The sequence below is a fragment of the Bos javanicus genome, chromosome 14 (genome assembly GCF_032452875.1).
Source record: "Bos javanicus breed banteng chromosome 14, ARS-OSU_banteng_1.0, whole genome shotgun sequence".
NCBI lineage: Eukaryota > Metazoa > Chordata > Mammalia > Artiodactyla > Bovidae > Bos > Bos javanicus.
Genome location: NC_083881.1, coordinates 8,280,462 through 8,298,888, shown reverse-complemented (window position 1 = coordinate 8,298,888; position 18,427 = coordinate 8,280,462). Strand labels below are relative to the sequence as shown.

Here is an 18,427-nt window from a genome sequence, read left to right as displayed (position 1 = left end):
TGTGTTAATGGATCTGCCTGTTTTGTTCCCTGCCATATCCTCATGGCCTAGAATAGTGTCTGCTTCTCTATCAGACTCTAAAGAAACATTGCTAGGAGGGAAGGAAGGAGCATGGATGAGGAGGGATGGAGCATTGTGTTTCTTTCACGGTGGGCCTGAAAGTGTGGCCCACCAAGTTGTTAACTTTGGCCTTTACCCCTGAAGATGAATTATGAAGCCACGCCCCCAGTTCTTCCTTGGTGGCTCAGATGGTCAAGAATCCACCTGCAATGCAGGAGACCTGGGTTTGATCCCTGGGTTGGAAAGATCCCCTGGAGAAGGGAATGGCTACCCACTCCAGTATTCTGGCCTGGAGAATCCCATGGACAGAGGAGCCTGGCGGGATGCAGTCCATGGGGTCTCAGAGAGTCAGATGTGACTGAGTGACTTTCACACACACTCGTCCCTGGTTCTGCTCCCCTACAGCCTCCACAAGATTTTCACCCCACACTGGCCACATGAGTGTCCTCCAGGGGAACAGACGCAGGTGGAGGACCTCCTTGTGACCAGCAGAGAAAACAGGGTGGGCACTGCTTCCCTGAGTGCCTGTGGGTGGGGGCTAAGTACCCACAGCAGTGCTATAAAGGCTCCTTGGCCAGAGCCCTAAGGTGGGCAGCAGCTTCTAACCCTTCTCCCTGGAAGGGCTCCCAAGATGGCCCTGGCCCTATGGGTCTTTGGTCTGCTGGACTTAGTCTGCTTGGCATCTGCCAACATCTTTGGTAAGTTCTGACCCTGCGGTCTCAGAGCATCGGGTTGGGAGGGACCTCTCAGGCCAACTCCTTGTTAGCCAGGACCTGCCCCAGGGCCGTGGAACATTTGTGACCTCATTTAATCCTCAGTGTCCCGAGGTCAGTTATGCACTCTTTGCTTTTCAGATGAAGAGACAGAGGGTCTGAGAAGTCACAGAGTCAGTGATCGGTGGACAGGAGATGGGAAACTAGATCTTCCCAGTTGGATTCTAGTTCCCCTCACCCCACCCTGTTAGCAAATGCTGGGATTGACTGGTTTTTTCGTTTGTTTGTTTTTGAAATTATCTTTACAATCTCAAGTCCTAGGTTGTCCATGTGGGGTATTAGCAGGTAATGAAAACCACAAATCTACCCGTGGTGTGAAATAGACCTGAGTTCTATTATAGCTGAGGCTCAGCCACTTAGCGTAGACTTTGAATAAAGTCTCAGCTTGTTTCCTCTCTGGAAATGAAGCAGTTGTGACTGTGATTTCTTAATAAGGCCTTGCACATTACATGCATTCTCCATCGAGGCCAGGAAGGTGCTCTGTCTGCAAGGAGTGCCTGGATAAACTCAAGAGCACCTCTTTTACAGTGTTCTCTGACCCAACCGTGGTCTTGGGGAATGCACAGTCCGAGGGTCCACTGTGAATCCTTCTCTTGCCAGTGGTGTGATCCTGAACAGGCTACTTTCCCGGCCAAGTCTCAGGGCCACCTGGGTAAGACGGTGATATCACCTCCCAGGGGATCAGGAGAGTTGATGTCAAACTTGTGAGTAGCCGCAAAACTGCGAGTTGAAATATACTTGCCGATGGTGGTAGAAATAAAACCCGGAAGAGCGTCTGTGTCTTCAGCAAGCCCGTCTCCGTTACTGGAATCCAGGCAGCAGATTCTCTCTCATGAGCGGCATCACTTCCTTTGTGCAGAGTACCAGGTGGATGCCCAGCCTCTCCGCCCATGCGAGCTGCAGAGGGAGAGGGCTTTTCTGAAGCGAGAAGACTACGTCCCCCAGTGCGCCGAGGATGGCAGCTTCCAGTAAGGCCTCCTCCAGCCATGCGGACCCAGGGCCTTAAAACCCATCTTCTTCCTGTTCCCGCCCCCCTCCTTGAAACTGACCTGTGACCACTGTCACTGGAGCGCTCCCCAGACCCGTCAACACCGAGTCATCTGACCTCTGTTGCCCCAGTCCATGCTTCCTTCCAGCCAGAACCAAAGACGTCCCTTCCTTTCCTGCCAAAACTTTTTACTGTAATTGTTTTAACAAGGGTGAATGGGGTGGTGGCGGCGGCAGTGATTTACTTTCCAATGATCCAACGATTTATGCTCAGATTCCCCCTCTCCTCCCTGACTTCAACTGGAGTCACCAGTCCCGCTCCACACCAGTCTTTTTCCTAACTGAAATGAATTAAAGAGTGGAGGGAAGGAGAAGGAAGAAGGGTACCTGACTGTGGCTCCTGTCCCCAGGACTGTCCAGTGCGGGAAGGATGGGGCCTCCTGCTGGTGTGTGGACGCTGATGGCAGGGAAGTGCCTGGTAGCCGGCAGCCCGGGCGGCCTGCGGCCTGTAAGTAGGAAGGGGAGGCACTGTGAGGGGCGGCTCACACCCTGGGTACAGCCCTGGGCTCGGGTGCATCCAGGGCTAGTCTCCCTCTGGGCTGCGGGATCATCCTCTTTGAATTAGTCCCTATCTCCTACGGGACTGCTGTGAAAATCAACAGGACAATCAAGTCATGTGTTCAGCAAGTAGCCTCTGACGTCCCCCTGTGCCAGGCCCCATATCTGATGCTAAGGATGCATCAGGGAAAAGACTTCAAAGTCCTCTGAAACCAGAAAGCACCCTCTTGCGCAGGAAGTGTTTTCTCAACTGGGATGTTTCTAAGATTTGAGACTTAAGGCAAAAACTTTCCTGTTAAAATAATTGCTAGATGAGTGGTCAAAGAAGCGTGTCACAGTAAAGCTAAAACAAGGGTCGGTTTAAGCCGCTCATGTTAAAATGGTGAGATTGAGCTTCAAACCAGTTATCCTGTAAAAGAGCCAAGCTCCGTTGCAGCGCTGGTTTTGGGGGCCAGCTCGCTGGCTTGGGGAGCAAGCTGACTCCCGCGGTCCTGCCGACTGACCTCTGTTGGGTGCCCCGCTCCCACTGAACTCCAGTTCCTTGTCTGTAACATGAATACAGGAGCTGCTGTAGGGTCAGCTCTGATGGTCGTGAGGATTTAAATTGCGCAAAAGACACCTGGCCCCCAGTAGATATTGAGTGGGAGCAGCAATCACCAGTGTAACTAGTCCTCACGCACCTGAAGTAGGCTTGTTGTTCAGTCGCTAAGTCGTGTCCGAATCTTTGCAACCCTAGAGACTGCAGCACGCCAGGCTCCTCTGTCTTCCACTATCTCCCGGAGTTTGCTCAAATTCATGTCCATCGAGTCGGTGATGCTATCTAACCATGCTCTGCCATCCCTTTATCCTTTTGCCTTCAGTCTTTCCCAGCATCAGGGTCTTTCCCACGAGTTGTACTTTAATTCTATAGAGAAGGCAAGTCGGGCACGGAGGGGTGAAGACTCCCCCCAGGGAGTCTTCTTTCCCGCACAAGGCTGTGCGGGAAATTCGTATCCAGACAAGATATCAACAGCCAGCCTGTGCTCCCTTCACACCCCACCTCTTCAGCTCCAGGGCTGTTGGGGTCTCCCATGGACTGAAGGGACACAATGAAATCTGCTCTTTCCAGCTCGGCCTGCCAGATGTCAGAAGAAATCCTGGGATGTAGAGTTGGGCAGGCGGAACGCTGGCCCTGAGGCTGCTGCCAGCTCATGGAGCCTCCTTGGGTGGTGGAAAGGACCGCCCTGCCTTCCCGCCCCTAGGGATAGCGCGTGGTCCTCCGGGCTCGGACCCCTGCGTGGTGCCCTCACCCTCTGACACCGCTCTTTGCCGCCGCAGGTCTGTCGTTCTGCCAGCTGCAGAAGCAGCAGATTTTGCTCAGCAGCTACATCAACAGCACAGCCACGTCCTACCTACCCCAGTGTCAGGATTCAGGGGATTACTCGCCCGTGCAGTGCGATCTGCGGCGGCGGCAGTGCTGGTGTGTGGACGCGGAAGGAATGGAGGTGTACGGCACCCGCCAGCGGGGGAGGCCGGCGCGGTGTAAGCACCACCAGCATCGGGGCCCTGGGGGAGGCGGAGGCCCCGGGCAGCCTCCCACAGCTGACCGAAACGGGGTGAGGGCTCCCCAAGGAAAGGCAGGGGACCTGGCCTTCAGCACGCAAAGGAAGGCATTTTAGGAAGGTTTTCTCCCTTCTAGTTCTGCGCCGTGGACCACAGTATTCACAGGCTTAACAAGAAGGATTTCCGGGAGCATCAGGCCTTCGTCCCTGTTCGGGAAGCTCTCGTGTGTGTAGTAGGAGCACAAGCACATGTGCAGAAGCACATACGCCTCCTCGTATGGAAGGATTAGAAATTGTTTCCTAAACCTATGGACACCAAGGGGGAAAAGACGGGGGTGGTGGGATGAATTGGGAGATTGGAACTGACACCCATACACTCTTGATATTATGTATAAAATAGATGACGAATGAGCATCTACGTGTAGGACAGTCAGCTCTGCTCAATGCTCTGCGGTGACCTACATGGGAAGGAAATCCAACAAGGAGGGGACATATGTAAATATAGAGCCGATTCACTCTGCTGTGCAGCAGGAAACAGCACAACATTGTAAAGCAACTATACGCCAATAAAGATTAATCAAAAGTAAATAGATTTAAATTGTTTCCTTGGAAACGTTTAGGTCCAAGGAGCTGTGAGATAAGAAACCGCCGTCTCCTCCATGGCGTGGGCGACAGGTCGCCACCCCAGTGTTCCCCAGATGGGGCCTTCAGGCCGGTGCAGTGCAAGTTCGTCAACACCACAGACATGATGATTTTCGACCTGGTCCACAGCTACAGCAGGTAAGGGCCCCCGGGTGTGCCCAGCACGGCCCACGCCTTCTGGTCTCCCGCCCAGGCTCCTGCTGTCTGCAGGGCTGGGCGCTGGCAAGGGTGTGTGTGACACACTCAGCCCATGCGACCTGAGAGAGGCCTCCTGTTCACTTTCCCGTGACGGACACTGAAGGCCCACGGCGTCTCCCACAAAACAAGCTGGCAATAGCTATTCAACTAAAATACACGAGCCCTCTGGCCCAGCCAGCCTACAGAGATGAAAACACCAGAATATGAAGATTCTTTATTAGGATGTACTAGAATGTCCATGCATTGGAGAGGAAATGGCAACCCACTCCAGTGTTTTTGCCTGGAGAATCCCAGGGACGGTGGAGCCTGGTGGGCTGCCGTCTATGGGGTCGCACAGAGTCAGACACAACTGAAGTGACTTAGTAGTAGCAGCAGCAGCAGAATGTCCACTGCATCGTGTTTTTTTTTTTTTTTTTAATTGAGGCCAAAAACTGGGAACAGAGTGATTGACAACCCCAGGTGGGTGTCTGGATAAAAGCATGCTGTGCTGTGTTTAGTCACTCAGTCGTGTCCAACTCTTTGCGACGCCATAGACTGCAGCCCGCCAGGCTCTTCTGTCCATGGGGACTCTCCAGGCAGGAATACTGGAGTGGGTTGCCATGCCCTTCTGCAGGGAATCTTCCCAATGCAGAGATTGAACCCAAGTCTCTGGCATTGCAGGCAGATTCCTTACCATCGGAGCCACCAGGGAAGCCCAAGAATACTGGAGTGGGTTAACCTATCCCTTCGGCAAGGGGTCTTCCTAACCCAGGAATCGAATTGGAGTCTCCTGCATTGCAGGTGGATTCTTTACCAACTGAACTATCAGGGAAGCCACTGTAAATATTTCCGCAGCCCTTAAACAGAATGCACTCAGACTGCATCTGTTGATTTGGAGTGGGTTGTGCAGCACATTATGATAATATCGTGTAAGATACAAGATGCACATAATATAAGAGGATTTAGTTTTTAGAACACAGACAAGCAAACAGGTCCTAATCTAAGTGCATGTATATGATTATATGATGGTGCTTGTGTCTGTATCGGATTCGGTGAGGACAGAGAATTACATGAATGAACACATACTGGGTGGTTCCCTCAGCCACCTTGAGGGTCAGGTTGCTGTGGAGGAGGAGGAGTCAGGAGAGGAGAATCCCCAGAAAAGGAAAAATGTGGACCGCATTGATGCATTCTTATAAATGGCATGTATGTGTGCACCTATTAAGCTTATTTAAGCTTAAAGATTTATATAACAAATATAAAAATGGTATTTTTTTTTATAGCTCTTGGCCCAAATAACTGGATGGCTTCCGGTTATTTACGATGGTGACTTTATCAATACACAGGGCTTGCACAGACTTCAGATATAATCAAAACACTGTGAAGGAAAATAAATAATAATATTAATTTGTAAATACTGGTAGGAATTCTCTTAGAGAACCTGAGGCTTTATGTGTCTGGCTTTCAAAACCACTAGTTTCCTTCCTATGAGAGGGAATTCCCATGGGCTGTGCCCAGAGGGGTCATGGATTGGAAGCCTGTGACCAGGTACTGTCCCAGAGACAAGCCTCATTCGAGCTGCATGCTGTTTTCAAAACTGAGAAATTTTAAATTGAATCCTGTGAAATTTCAGTTTGTGCAGGTAAAAATAGTCCAACATAGCAATATTGTATGTTCAGCCCAAGACACAAAATTCTGAGTTCTTGATTCTAAAGAACAAGGTTGGGGACTGCATGCATTGTCCCAGGGCACCAAGAAGCTGATTCGTTTTGAACCAAGTGCAACCCACCCCACCCCGCGCTGTGGGCCTCTTCTTGTATGCGCCACACTCCTCCTGCTCCAACTGTTGGCATTACCTGTCTGACCCCATGGCGTTTGCCCTGTGATCCTTGTTCTGACTCTGCCACTGCTGGCAAAGTGACCGGGTCACTTATTTCTGAGTCTCAGTGTTCCCATCTGTAACGACAATACCAGCTCATCAGTCATGTGAAGATCTGCTGAGCCCTTGCCTATGAAACCACTGCGAAAATTGTAAATTATTATCATCTGTAGGGAATCCATCACCAGCTTTTGCAAATGTAGGTTACAGTCTCCTACCCACCTCAGGCCTAGAAAATGGCCTGCCCGTGTGCATATTGGAATCTCCAAACATCCTGATTTACTGATGCTGAGCAATGCAAACTGATGTGTGCTCAGTCCAAGTTCAGTTGGATACTCACAGTATACAGTGGAATTTGAGATCCTTTCATCTACTTCAATATTTATAAAAATAACTGGAAAATGATGGTCTCTAGCACACAGTGGGGAATCTGAAGAACAGAAATTAAGGAACCCACCCTAGGAAGCACAATCTGTGGCTTATAGACCTGTCTGGCTCCTTTTCAGTTCAGTTCAGTCGCTCTGTCGTGTCTGACTCTTGTGTGTGACCCCATGGACTGCAGCACGCCAGGCTTCCCTATCCATCACCAACTCCTGGAGCTTGCTCAAACTCAAATGTCCATCAAGGAGGTGATGCCATCCAGCCATCTCATCCTCTGTCGTCCCCTTCTCCTCCCTCCCGCTTCCCTCCCAGCATCAGGTTGTCTTTTCTAGTGAGTCAGTTCTTCGCATCAGGTGGCCAAAGTATTGGAGTTTCAGCTTCAGCATCAGTCCTTCCAATGAATATTCAGGACTGATTTCCTTGAGGATTGACTGGTTGGCTCTCCTTGCAGTCCAAGGGACTCTCAAGAGTCTTCTCCAACACCACAGTTAAAAAGCATCAATTCTTCGGTGCTCTGCTTTCTTTATAGTCCAACTCTCACATCCATACATGACCACTGGAATAACCATAGCCTTGATTATGGGGAACTTTGTCGGCAAAATAATGTTTCTGCTTTTTAATATGCTATCTAGGTTGGTCATAACTTTCCTTCCAAGGAGCAAGCATCTTTTAATTTGATGGCTGCAATTACCATCGGCAGTGATTTTGAAGCCCAAGAAAATAAAGTCTGACATTGTTTCCATTGTTTCCCCATCTATTTGCCATGAAGTGATGGGACCGGATGCCATGATCTTAGTTTTTGGAATGTTGAGTTTTAAGCCAGCCTTTCACTCTCCTCTTTCACTTTCATCAAGAGGCTCTTTAGTTCTTTGCTTTCTGCCGTAAGGGTGGTGTCATCTGCATATCTGAGGTTATTGATATTTCTCCTGGCAATCTTGATTCCAGCTTGTCCTTCATCCAGCCCGGCATTTTGCATGATGAACTCTGCATATAAGTTAAATAAGCAGGGTGACAATATACAGCCTTGATGTACTCCTTTCCCAATTTGGAACCAGTTCATTGTTTCATGTCCAGTTCTGTTGCTTCCTGACCTGCATACAGATTTCTCAGGAGGCAGATAAGGTGGTCTGGTATTCCCATCTCTTTAAAAATTTCCCACAGTTTGTTGTGATTGATCCACACAGTCAAAGGCTTTGGTGTAGTCAATGAAGTGGAAGTAGACATTTTTTCTGGAACTCTCTTGCTTTTTCAATGATCCAACAGATGTTGGCAATTTGCTCTCTTGTTCCTGTCACTTTTCTAAATCCAGCTTGAATATCGAATTTCTCGGTTCACGAAATGTTGAAGCCTGGCTTGGAGAGATGAATGCAATTGTGCGGTAGTTTGGACATTCTTTGGCATTGCCTTTCTTTGGTATTGGAATGAAAACTGACCTTTTCCAGTCCTGTGGCCATTGCTGAGTTTTCCAAACTTGCTGGCATATTGCGTATGCTGCTGCTGCTGCTGGGGCTAAGTCGCTTCAGTCGTGTCCGGCTCTGTGCGACCCCATAGATGGCAGCCCACCAGGCTCCCCCGTCCCTGGGATTCTCCAGGCAAGAACACTGGAGTGGGTTGCCATTTCCTTCTCCAATGCATGAAAATGAAAAGTGAAAGTGAAAGTGAAGTCGTGTTCGACAATTCTCAAAGAACTTGCAGGTGCCTGCTTGAGGCGCAATTCACAGCTTTGTCCACCAGAGGGCAGTCAAATTAAAGGCAAAAGTTCAGGACTAAGCATCTATTGTTAAAGAACCAAAAAACTTACCCCTGAAATGGGAGCTTTTCTTTTATGTAAGCAAGCATGTCTCTGAGTGAATTCTGATTTAAGAAGGTCATGGGAAGGGTCAGGTAGTTGGTTACTGGAAGCCCAGCCATGCTCAGGAATTTTCTGATAAGCAGAACTGGGCAGTGCCAGCCCCAGCCTCTCGAGTGGGCAAAGTGTCAGGAGCCCCAGAGGCTATGTGGAAAGTATAGACATAGTATCCTGGATGGTTGTCAGGTGAAAAAAACGCCAGATAGCCAGTGATACTTGAATTTCAGATAAGCAAGGAGTAATTTTTCAGTTTAAGTGTGTCCTGAATATTTCATCAAGAATTTTAAAACTGGGTGAGGGTTGGAGATATCTCATGAACCATCAGAGTTGGATTTTAAAAAGAATGGATTGCAGTTAAGGAAGAGCAGTGGGTACCTAGGGATGACCCTGTAAGTTTGGAGGCCACTAGGTGAGAGGGGCTGTCAATTTGAACCACAGCAGGTGATGGAGAGGGTAATGGTGGGATGGAGTGGGATTGATGGAGAAATATTGACTTGGTGGGATTCATGGAACTTGGGGAAGGAACAGATAGGAAGGGTGAGGGAGAGAAAAAGTCAAGGATGACTCCAAGGTCTGGTTTCTGGTTGGCAGAAGAGGAAGAGTCTGGAAAGGAAAAGTCACAAATTTGCTTTTGGAATATTGAATCTGTGTCAGGAAGCATTTAACAGGAGGTTTCCTGTGTGCTGTTTTGGATCTGTCGGGAATTCTCTGTTCCTTATTAATTCCTGAATACTCAGGAATTAAGAAGAGAGGCAAGCCTCTCCTGGGGGCTGAGGAATCCAGGCATTTCCTTTGTTAGTTTTTCTATAAGGTGGTAAGTACCCTCTTCCTTTTTATCAACTACATGGTAAAAGTGATTATTTACAACTCTCTTTCATATGGATGACCTCAGGTTTCCTTGATAACTTGTAAGTTTTGATTTTATCTCTGCTGAAAATAGCTGCCTTTTAAGACAGTATAAATACTCACACAATGTTGAATAAAACACCTTTGCTCCATCAGAACTCTGGTCCCTGTCTCTCTCTCTCTCTCCCTCTCTCTTTTTCAGGCTGATTTCCTGGAGCACAGAGGCTCTCTGAGTTCACTTTCTTGCCCTGGCTTCTAAGACCCTCTTGAGAAGGCGCTCTGCACCTTCACCCCATCGAGAGGGCGCCTGAGGCCTCCATGAACAGAGCAAGCCCCGTGCAGGGGCTTTATTGGTTTTCTGCATAAACCAAGGAATATCAGTCTCTTTCTTTCTCCTTTACTTTTTTATCGGTCGACTCCAGACCACCAGGTTCCGGTCCATTAAAGGACCTCAACAAATCTGAAGAGATTTCTTTGGGAAATTCACATGCAGAAGTGGTGTAAGGCAGCTGACCCACTTCCATGGGGCCACAGGGAGCCCGGAAGTCTCACTTGCCAACATGTTTGTTGTGGGTTCTTGATATGGTGGGTGATGATTTACGCTTGAACTTGACCACAGCATTTGCCCATTTGAAGCAGATCCTTTTGCCTCTTGAAAAGAGCAGCTGCTAACTACAGCCATTTGGCTGGTGAATTTAGGGAAAAAACCATGTCGTGGTGGGGAGTAAGCTTTGCTGGTCCTTATCCCCCTTTCCCCATCTTTCACAAGGCCCTTGCCTAACCACTGGCTAAGGAAGTACGTTCTGGTTAAGTAACCCTGGTTAAGAGCTGGTGCCATGATCACGCCTTAGTGATCCGAGGTAAGACTCAGTCAACTGGTCTCTTTATCGGCACTTGTCCTTAGCGACAGAGCTCATCCAAACTTCTTCAGATGCACTGGCAACTCCTGATACACAGATGACCCAGTGAGAAGGAGCCGATGCACCTTAATACGCAGTAAAGGGGACTGGTTACCTGAACAGGAGAGCGACCGTGTACAGGAACCCTCATGGACTCATCATTGCCTGTTACGCTCACTGGACCCTCTGCAGGGTCTGCAGAGGGGTCTGCAGTGTACCGGGCATTGTGGGAGTCATCACAGCTCTTGATTTTGAGGGGGGATCTGCTGGTCTTCATCAAAGGCTGGATATCTGGAGGGACCAGCCACCATGAGAGAGGTGGAAGTGTCTGACTGAATAAGTGTCTGACTGAGTCCAAGGGCGTGAATCCTGCAGTGCAGGTGGGCAAGACCAGACGCCTGGTTGGGACTGACATTATATTTCACGTAGGCTTATTTGTGATTTCTTTAACTCTGTGTTGGCCACAACCTGAGCATAAATGCAGAAACACCATCATTTCACCCTCTACTATAGTTTTCCTTCTTGAGGACTCTTTGATCATCATCCTGAGATGTTGCTTTTCATTCAACAAAAGGGAAGCACCCTTTTCCTTTAGTTGAAGGTCAAGGTGGGTCTTTGGGTTGAATTGGTGGAATGTGGTTTAAACTTCCTGTGCCTCATGCTGGGATGGCCTGCAGAACTTCAGGCCAGCCAGGAGCCCCGTCCCTATCTGTTAGATGCCAGGAAAACCCAGGATTCAGCAGAGGGAAGAGTGTCAGAGCGGAGGACTGCTTCTCGTGAGATGGGGCAGGAGCAGGGAGCCGCCGCACACTGAGTAACCCCACTAACAGAGTCACTTGGTGGTGACAGCCTGGATTTGAACTCCAACTCCCACCACTACTTTAGATGGTGGCCAACATACCTCACTTCTTTAACCTCTAAAATGGGCACACACAAAAATACCACCTTGCTTTTAGGACAGTTAAGTGGATTAAATGAGTCAATGTCTATTAAACATTTTGCGGATTGTTTTTTACAAAGTAATGCTTAATAAAGGGAAGTGATTATCGTACTGTTTTAACACGTTTATAATTGAATTTATCCCAGGTTCCAATGAATGAACTTCTGTCATATTCCTCCAGTCAGTGTGAGCAATTGGGCCACGTATGTCTTTAGCTTCTATTATGCAACTTACTAGAGCAGGAAATGGCAACCCACTCCAGTATTTTTGCCTCGGAAATCGCATGGACAGAGGAGTGTGGCGGGCTCCAGTCCATGGGGTCTTGAATAGTTGGACACGACTGTGCGACGAACACTCATACTCATGCAACTCACTGACTGTAACGATCTTTTTAATTTAACCCATGTACGCACAATCACAGACCAACAATCTGGAAAAAATCCGTAATTCTATAATCCGTGTGTACATAGGTTTTGTTTTGTGTATTCATTTCCTTTCAGATTAACTACGACATGTGCACTCTGTGTTGAGGTTCTGAGAAGTTCCTAGAAATATATTCCCTTCCGATTCTGGTTCATTTGCATAGGAACAATTGTAGTGTATGCACATGCCATTTTGTAGTCTACGCTTTTTACATAATGTTATGCATGCATTCATTTAGGGGATTTACCATAATTCACTTTCAATTTTCATAGCTTTGGACGTGAAGGTTGTCTTCAACGCTTTGCTCGAATATATCACACAGCAATAGACCTTTCTGTGCAGAGGGCTGCTGTTATACTTCTTCTAATTTATTGGTTGGGAATATATTTCCAGATACAGGTGGAAACATACTCTGCTTGGTTTCATAGAGTTGTTATGTGTGTGTCAGTCACTCAGTCGTGTCCGACTCTTTGCGACCCCATGGACTGTAGCCCGCCAGGCTCCTTTGTCCATGGGATTCTCCAGGCAAGACTACTGGAGTGGGCTGCCATTTCCTTCTCCATATAGACTTGCTATATGGAGCATTAAAAACTAATTTCTCCGTGTTACATAGAGATGAGCAGCTCCTCTCTGGCTGCTATGTCATTGCACGTGGGTATAACTTTTTATCACCTGAGCTTCCTATTACTTCTAGGGTGGGTAGCCCAGCCAATTAGCTGCGTGTAGCAATTGTCGGGCCAGGCGTGATTTAGGCATCTTTTCCCTCAACTTATGGAAATGAAGTATAGCCCTTGTTAGTGATGTCACAGTGATTTGGTGTTTTCTTCGACTATGGGACTGGGAAATGTCCTACATAAGAATTTCCTGTGGTGGAGCCTGGCTTCTTTGCCAGCTCTTAAGAAGTCGTAAAGGGCTCTGAAGTCATGTGATCTCCCCGAATGAGATCATCTGCAATGTGTACCATATGTTTGTAAAGCACACTTGGCCCTTGGTCTCGAGAGTTCTATTCTAGTAAAGGAACTCGTTAATGCAATGCTGATTGACTGTTTTCTGCCTGATCCTATGAGACACACACTTGGGCATAAATTGGTCAAAGCCCACGAGTGAGAAAAACACTAATTGGTAGGTGACAGTCAAGGACAGCTTCATTTTCACAGGTCCAGCCTAGCTCTGGCCAGGGAAAACCAATTTAGAAAAAAATACGTTGACTACAGGAATAATGGAGCAAATGGCATGAAACAAAGAAGCAGACAGTTCTTGTTCCCAGATAAGATGGTTGCTGTTGTTATTCAGTTACTAAGTCATGCCTGACTCTCTGTGATGCCATGGACTGCAGCACGCCAGGCTCCTCTGTCCTCTATTTTCTCCTGGAGCTTGCTCAGATTCAAGTCCATTGAGTCAGTGATGCTGTCTAACAGTCTCCTCCTCAGATGAGATGAGGCCACGTTAATTTATTTCTGCTGGGAGAGCTTATGATGACTTGCCTTGTGTGAGGCGATGACCACAAATGCCACTGTCTTGCAGGTTCCCAGATGCATTTGTGACCTTTAGTTCCTTCCGGAGCAGGTTTCCAGAGGTGTCTGGGTATTGTTACTGTGCGGATAGCCAAGGGCGGGAACTGGCTGAGACAGGTAAGCACACCCCCCTGAGAGCCTAACTGTCACTCCCTGTAAAGCAGAAACAGCGGATGGGCTGTGCTGGGTATGCAGGAGGGAACGGCCTTCACAGACCTTCAAGGGAGGTACTTTGAGTGCAGCTGCTGCTCATCCACGTGGTGCCTTTGCTGGGAAGAGATACCCCCCATCAACCCCCTCTCTGAGCAGATGTAGCTCCAAGCTTGGCGAGTGGCACCCGGGCTGGATTTCCTTCTCTCACTCTCTCAGCTGTGCTCCCTTGTGCTGTAAACAACCTGTGCAACCACACAGAGCCACCCTGACTTTGGAAACCATTAAAGCCTTGTTCAGGCCCAAAGCACAGTGATGCCCATTGGGGGCTCTAGCCTCTTTATATCTGTTTACATGGTGGTGAGGTCAGGGCCTCCTTTCTGAATGAACCCATCCCTTCCAAATGCTTACTTTCTTGGCTCAGGTTTGGAGCTGTTACTCGATGAAATTTACGACACTATTTTTGCCGGCCTGGACCTTGCTTCCACCTTCGCTGAGACCACTCTGTACCGGATATTACAGAGACGGTTCCTAGCAGTGCAGCTAGTCATCTCCGGCAGATTCCGATGTGAGTACAAGCTGGAGGCAGATGTGTTTCCGCTAGGAGGAAACCCCTCGGCTTTCATGTCCTGCAGCCTCCGTGTCTGTCCTACCAGAGCGGGCGTGGGGATTGAATCGACTCTACCAGCATGCAGAACGCGTGCTGTAAACACACTAACCGCCCTGCCTTTCCTGCCTGGATCTCTCGTAGGCCCCACAAAATGTGAAGTGGAGCGGTTTGCAGCCACCAGCTTCCGTCACCCCTACGTACCGAGCTGCCACCCAGACGGGGAGTACCAGGCGGCACAGTGCCAGCAGGGAGGGCCGTGCTGGTGCGTGGACAGCCGGGGACAGGAGATCCCGGGGACGCGGCAGCGAGGGGAGCCTCCATCCTGTGGTGGGTGTCCTCTCCAAGCCTCCCCGCCTTGTTCTCGTCAGGTCGTGTTACTGTATCTGTCTCTCCAGACTGACCTTTCCAGATCACATTCATTCCATTGCCTCCCAGGGGGTGCCGCACAGACCCTTCAAGTTCAACAGGATGGAAACCTGTCTATCATTATTAATTTCCATTATGTTTCTCGTCCCGTATCAGACATGCTTGCTCCCTCAGGGAGCTCAGAGAATAGTAGGAGAGGAGAGAATTAAGTGTACAGTGCCGTGAGAAAAGCGTGTGCTGACAGCTCCATAGCACAGGGCAGCAGAGGTCAATTCTATCTGTGCCTGTTTGGCGAGGAGACACCCGGAGGGCTTCATGGCAGAGGTGACGCTTGAGGAGCTTCTTCTAAACTAAAGACGCTTCCTGAAGGACGAAAATAAAGAGAGGTGTTCACTAGAGTCAGGGCTGGGGAAGCGAAATTATAGGGACATAAATATGGATGGGTCCTGACTTAACAGTGGCTGGACTTACAATTTTTAGACTTCATGACAGTGCAAAAATGATACATGTTCAGTGGAAATAGTGCTTTGAATCTTGAACATTTCCTGGCCTAGGGATATGTGGCATGGAACTGTCTCATGATGCTAACCAGTGGCAGTGAGCCGCAGGTCCCAGTCAGCCACATGATTGTGCCCCATACACTTACGACAATTCTGTACCCAGACAGCTACTCCATTTTTCCCTTCCAGTACAGTTATTCAATAATTCCCTGACAGTCCAGTGGTTAGGATTTGGCACACTGCTGGGGCCCAGGTTCAATCCCTGCTTGGGGAGCTAAGATCTTGCAAGTTGCATGGTGTGGTCCCCCCCCCCCCCCCCCCGACACACACAAATTATGAGATATTTGAAACTTTATTACAAAATCGGCTTGGTGTTCAGATGATCTTACCCAGCTGTATGCTAATGGAAGTGTTCTGAGCATGTTTAATGTAGGTGGGGCTAAACTATGGTGATAGGAATTCAATGCGTTTTTGACTTAATGATATTTTCAACTTATGATGAATTTATCAGGAGGTCATTCCATCCTAGTTGAGGAGGATCTGTGATAGGCGTTGGTGTGCTAAGGGACACGACTGAGTGACTTTCACATGTGCTAAGGAACATGGAGTCTGCGAGAAGGAGAGAGACAAAAAACTTGCTGGAGCATGTTTGGGTGTGTGTGTGTGTGTGTGTGTGTGTGTGTGTGTGTGTGTGTGCATGTGAGCTCAGTTGTGTCTGACTCTTGCGATCCCATGGACTATAGCCTGCCAGGTTCCTCTGTCCATGGGATTTCCCAAACAAGAATACTGGAGTGAGTTGCCATTACCTCTCCCAGGGGATCTTTCCAGCCCAGGATCAGACCTAATTCTCCTGCATTGGAAGGCAGAATCTTTACCACCAAGCCACCTGGGAAGCTCCTGTTTTGGGTGGGGGACTCTGAAAGGCACGGGTCATGAGGCCTTTCATATCAAGCAGAGCATTAGGGGCTTCCTCCTCCAGCTTTCAGAGAAGCTGTTGAGGGCTTTGAAGCTGGAGAGTGCCCTGTGTGGGTGGTGTGGAAAGGCAGCCCAGGCATTTTGGAGGAGAGATTGAACAGGAGCATCAGGCTGCAGGCAGTAGGCATCTAAAGGTCATTGAGGTGTCCTAAAGAGAGACGAGTGGCCTGTATTACTTTCCTGGGGCGACTGTAGCAAATGACCACCCACGGAATGGCTTAGAACAGCAGAAATGTATTCTTGCGCAGTTCTAAAGGCTGGATATCTAAAATCAATGTGTCAGCAAGGCAGTGCTCGCTCCGAAGGCTTCAGGAGAAAATCCTTGTTTTTTCCTGGTTGTGATAGTCACCAACAATCTTTTTTTGTTTTTGTTTTTTAGCCAGAAACGTACTTGTTTTACTTTCTTTTTTAAAAAGCTTTTATTGGAGTGTAGTTGATTTACAATGCTGTGGTAGTTTCAAGTGTACAGAAGAGTGAATCATTTATGCATATATCTTCTCTTTTTTAGATTATTTTCCCATATAGGCCACTATAGAGAATTGAATACAGTTCCCTGTGCTATACAGTAGGCCTTTATTAGTTATCCATTTTATATAGTGTGTATATGCACCCCCCTCCAGTACTCTTGCCTGGAAAATCCCATGGACGGAGGAGCCTAGAAGGCTGCAGTCCATGGGGTTGCTGAGGGTCAGACACTACTGAGCAATTTCACTTTCACTTTTCACTTTCATGCATTGGAGAAGGAAATGGCAACCCACTCCAGTGTTCTTGCCTGGAGAATCCCAGGGACAGGGGAGCCTGGTGGGCTGCCGTCTGTAGGGTCGTGCAGAGTCGGACACGACTGAAGCGACTTAGCAGTGGCAGCAGCAGCAGTGTGTATATGTCGGGCTTCCCTAGTGGCTTAGTCAGTTAAGAATCCACCTGCAAAGCAGGAGAGCCAAGTACGATTCCTGGGTTGGGAAGATCCCCTGGAGGAGGAGGAAATCACAACCTATTCCATTATTCCTGCCTGGGGAGTCCTATGGACAGAGGAGCCTGGTGGCTATAGTCCACCAGCAGCGTGTGTATATCCATCTCAGTCTCACAATTTATCCTTCTGTAACACCTCCTGCCCTCTAGTAACCTCAAATTTGTTTTCTACATCTGTAACTCTTTTTATTTCTGCTTTGTAGGTAAGTTCATTTGTACCCATTTTTAGATTTCACCTATAAACAATATATGATATTTGTCCTCCTCTGTCTGACTTACTTCACTCAATAAGGCCATCTCTAGTTGCCCATACTCTAGTTCATCCATGTTGCTGCAAATAGCATTATTTCATTCTTTTTTACACCAACAATCTTTGGTTTGTGACTGCAGAACTCCACACTCTGCCTCCGTCATCACATGGCTGTCTGCCTTGTTTGTCTGCTTCTGTGTCTCGTTCCTCCTCTTGTAATGACACCAGTCATATAGGATTAAAAACCCACTTTAGTATGGACTTCCCAGGTGGCGCCAGTGGTAAAGAATCCACCCACCAATGCAGGAAATGCAAGAGATTCAAGAAACGTGGGTTTGATCCCTGGATCAGAAAGATCCCCTGGAGAAGGAATGGCAACCCACTCCAGCATTCTTGCCTGGAAAATCCCATGGACAGATGAGCCTGGCAGGCTAAAGTCCATGAGGTTTAAAAGAGTCGGATACTACTGAGTGACTGCTGCCTTACCCTAGTGTGATGCCATGTTAACTAATTATACCTACAATGGCCCTACATCCACAGAAGATCACATTCTGAAGTTCCAGGAGGGATGTGAATTCTAGGGAGACACTATTCAGCCCAGGACAGGAAGCAATACTGAAGCAGAAGCAGTGGTCTGGGGACAAGGGTGTGAACTTGAGACAGGTGGCCAGGCACTGCATCAGACTCCGTTCCTCCTTACACTGAGACCTGAAGGGTGTTAGCGGTGGAGCAGGAGGAGTCTAGGAGCACTCACAGGCTCCCAGTTGGGGTGAGCTGGATGGACTCAGCAAGATGTGAGATAGTGAAGGAGGAGGACAGTCTTTTCAGACATGTGTTAACATTATTTCAGTGACTTCCTAGGAAACCATTTGATTTCTCCAACTTAACATTTTGAGTTCTCAGCACTGTGTTGGGTACCATGCTTTTGGCTAAGTGTGAAGATGTAGAAAAAGAACATTGTGAACCTCTGCCTTGAAGGTAGCCTTTACAATTACACTCTGGTTCTGTTAGAACCCAGAGAACACTGTTCCCTAATTCCAGGTGAAAATGAAGAACTATGGTCTTCCACGTTAAAACCAAAAGTACTTCCAAATGCATAGATCATATATATATATATATTCTACTTTTTCCATCTGAT

At 48.2% G+C, this 18,427-nt stretch overlaps 1 protein-coding gene across 1 annotated transcript in view; it reads left to right on the top strand.

Annotated features, from left to right (window-relative positions):
* Window positions 1-652: 652 nt before the first annotated feature.
* The window catches only part of TG (thyroglobulin), a 235,215-nt gene continuing 217,440 nt past the window's right edge, over window positions 653-18,427 (top strand). The window contains exons 1-8 of the mRNA XM_061438544.1: window positions 653-758; window positions 1,693-1,801; window positions 2,231-2,328; window positions 3,696-3,899; window positions 4,540-4,699; window positions 13,480-13,586; window positions 14,044-14,187; window positions 14,371-14,556. Coding sequence (XP_061294528.1) covers window positions 692-758; window positions 1,693-1,801; window positions 2,231-2,328; window positions 3,696-3,899; window positions 4,540-4,699; window positions 13,480-13,586; window positions 14,044-14,187; window positions 14,371-14,556 — 1,075 coding nt within the window. The 5' untranslated portion in view covers window positions 653-691. The remainder of the gene's footprint in view (window positions 759-1,692; window positions 1,802-2,230; window positions 2,329-3,695; window positions 3,900-4,539; window positions 4,700-13,479; window positions 13,587-14,043; window positions 14,188-14,370; window positions 14,557-18,427) is intronic.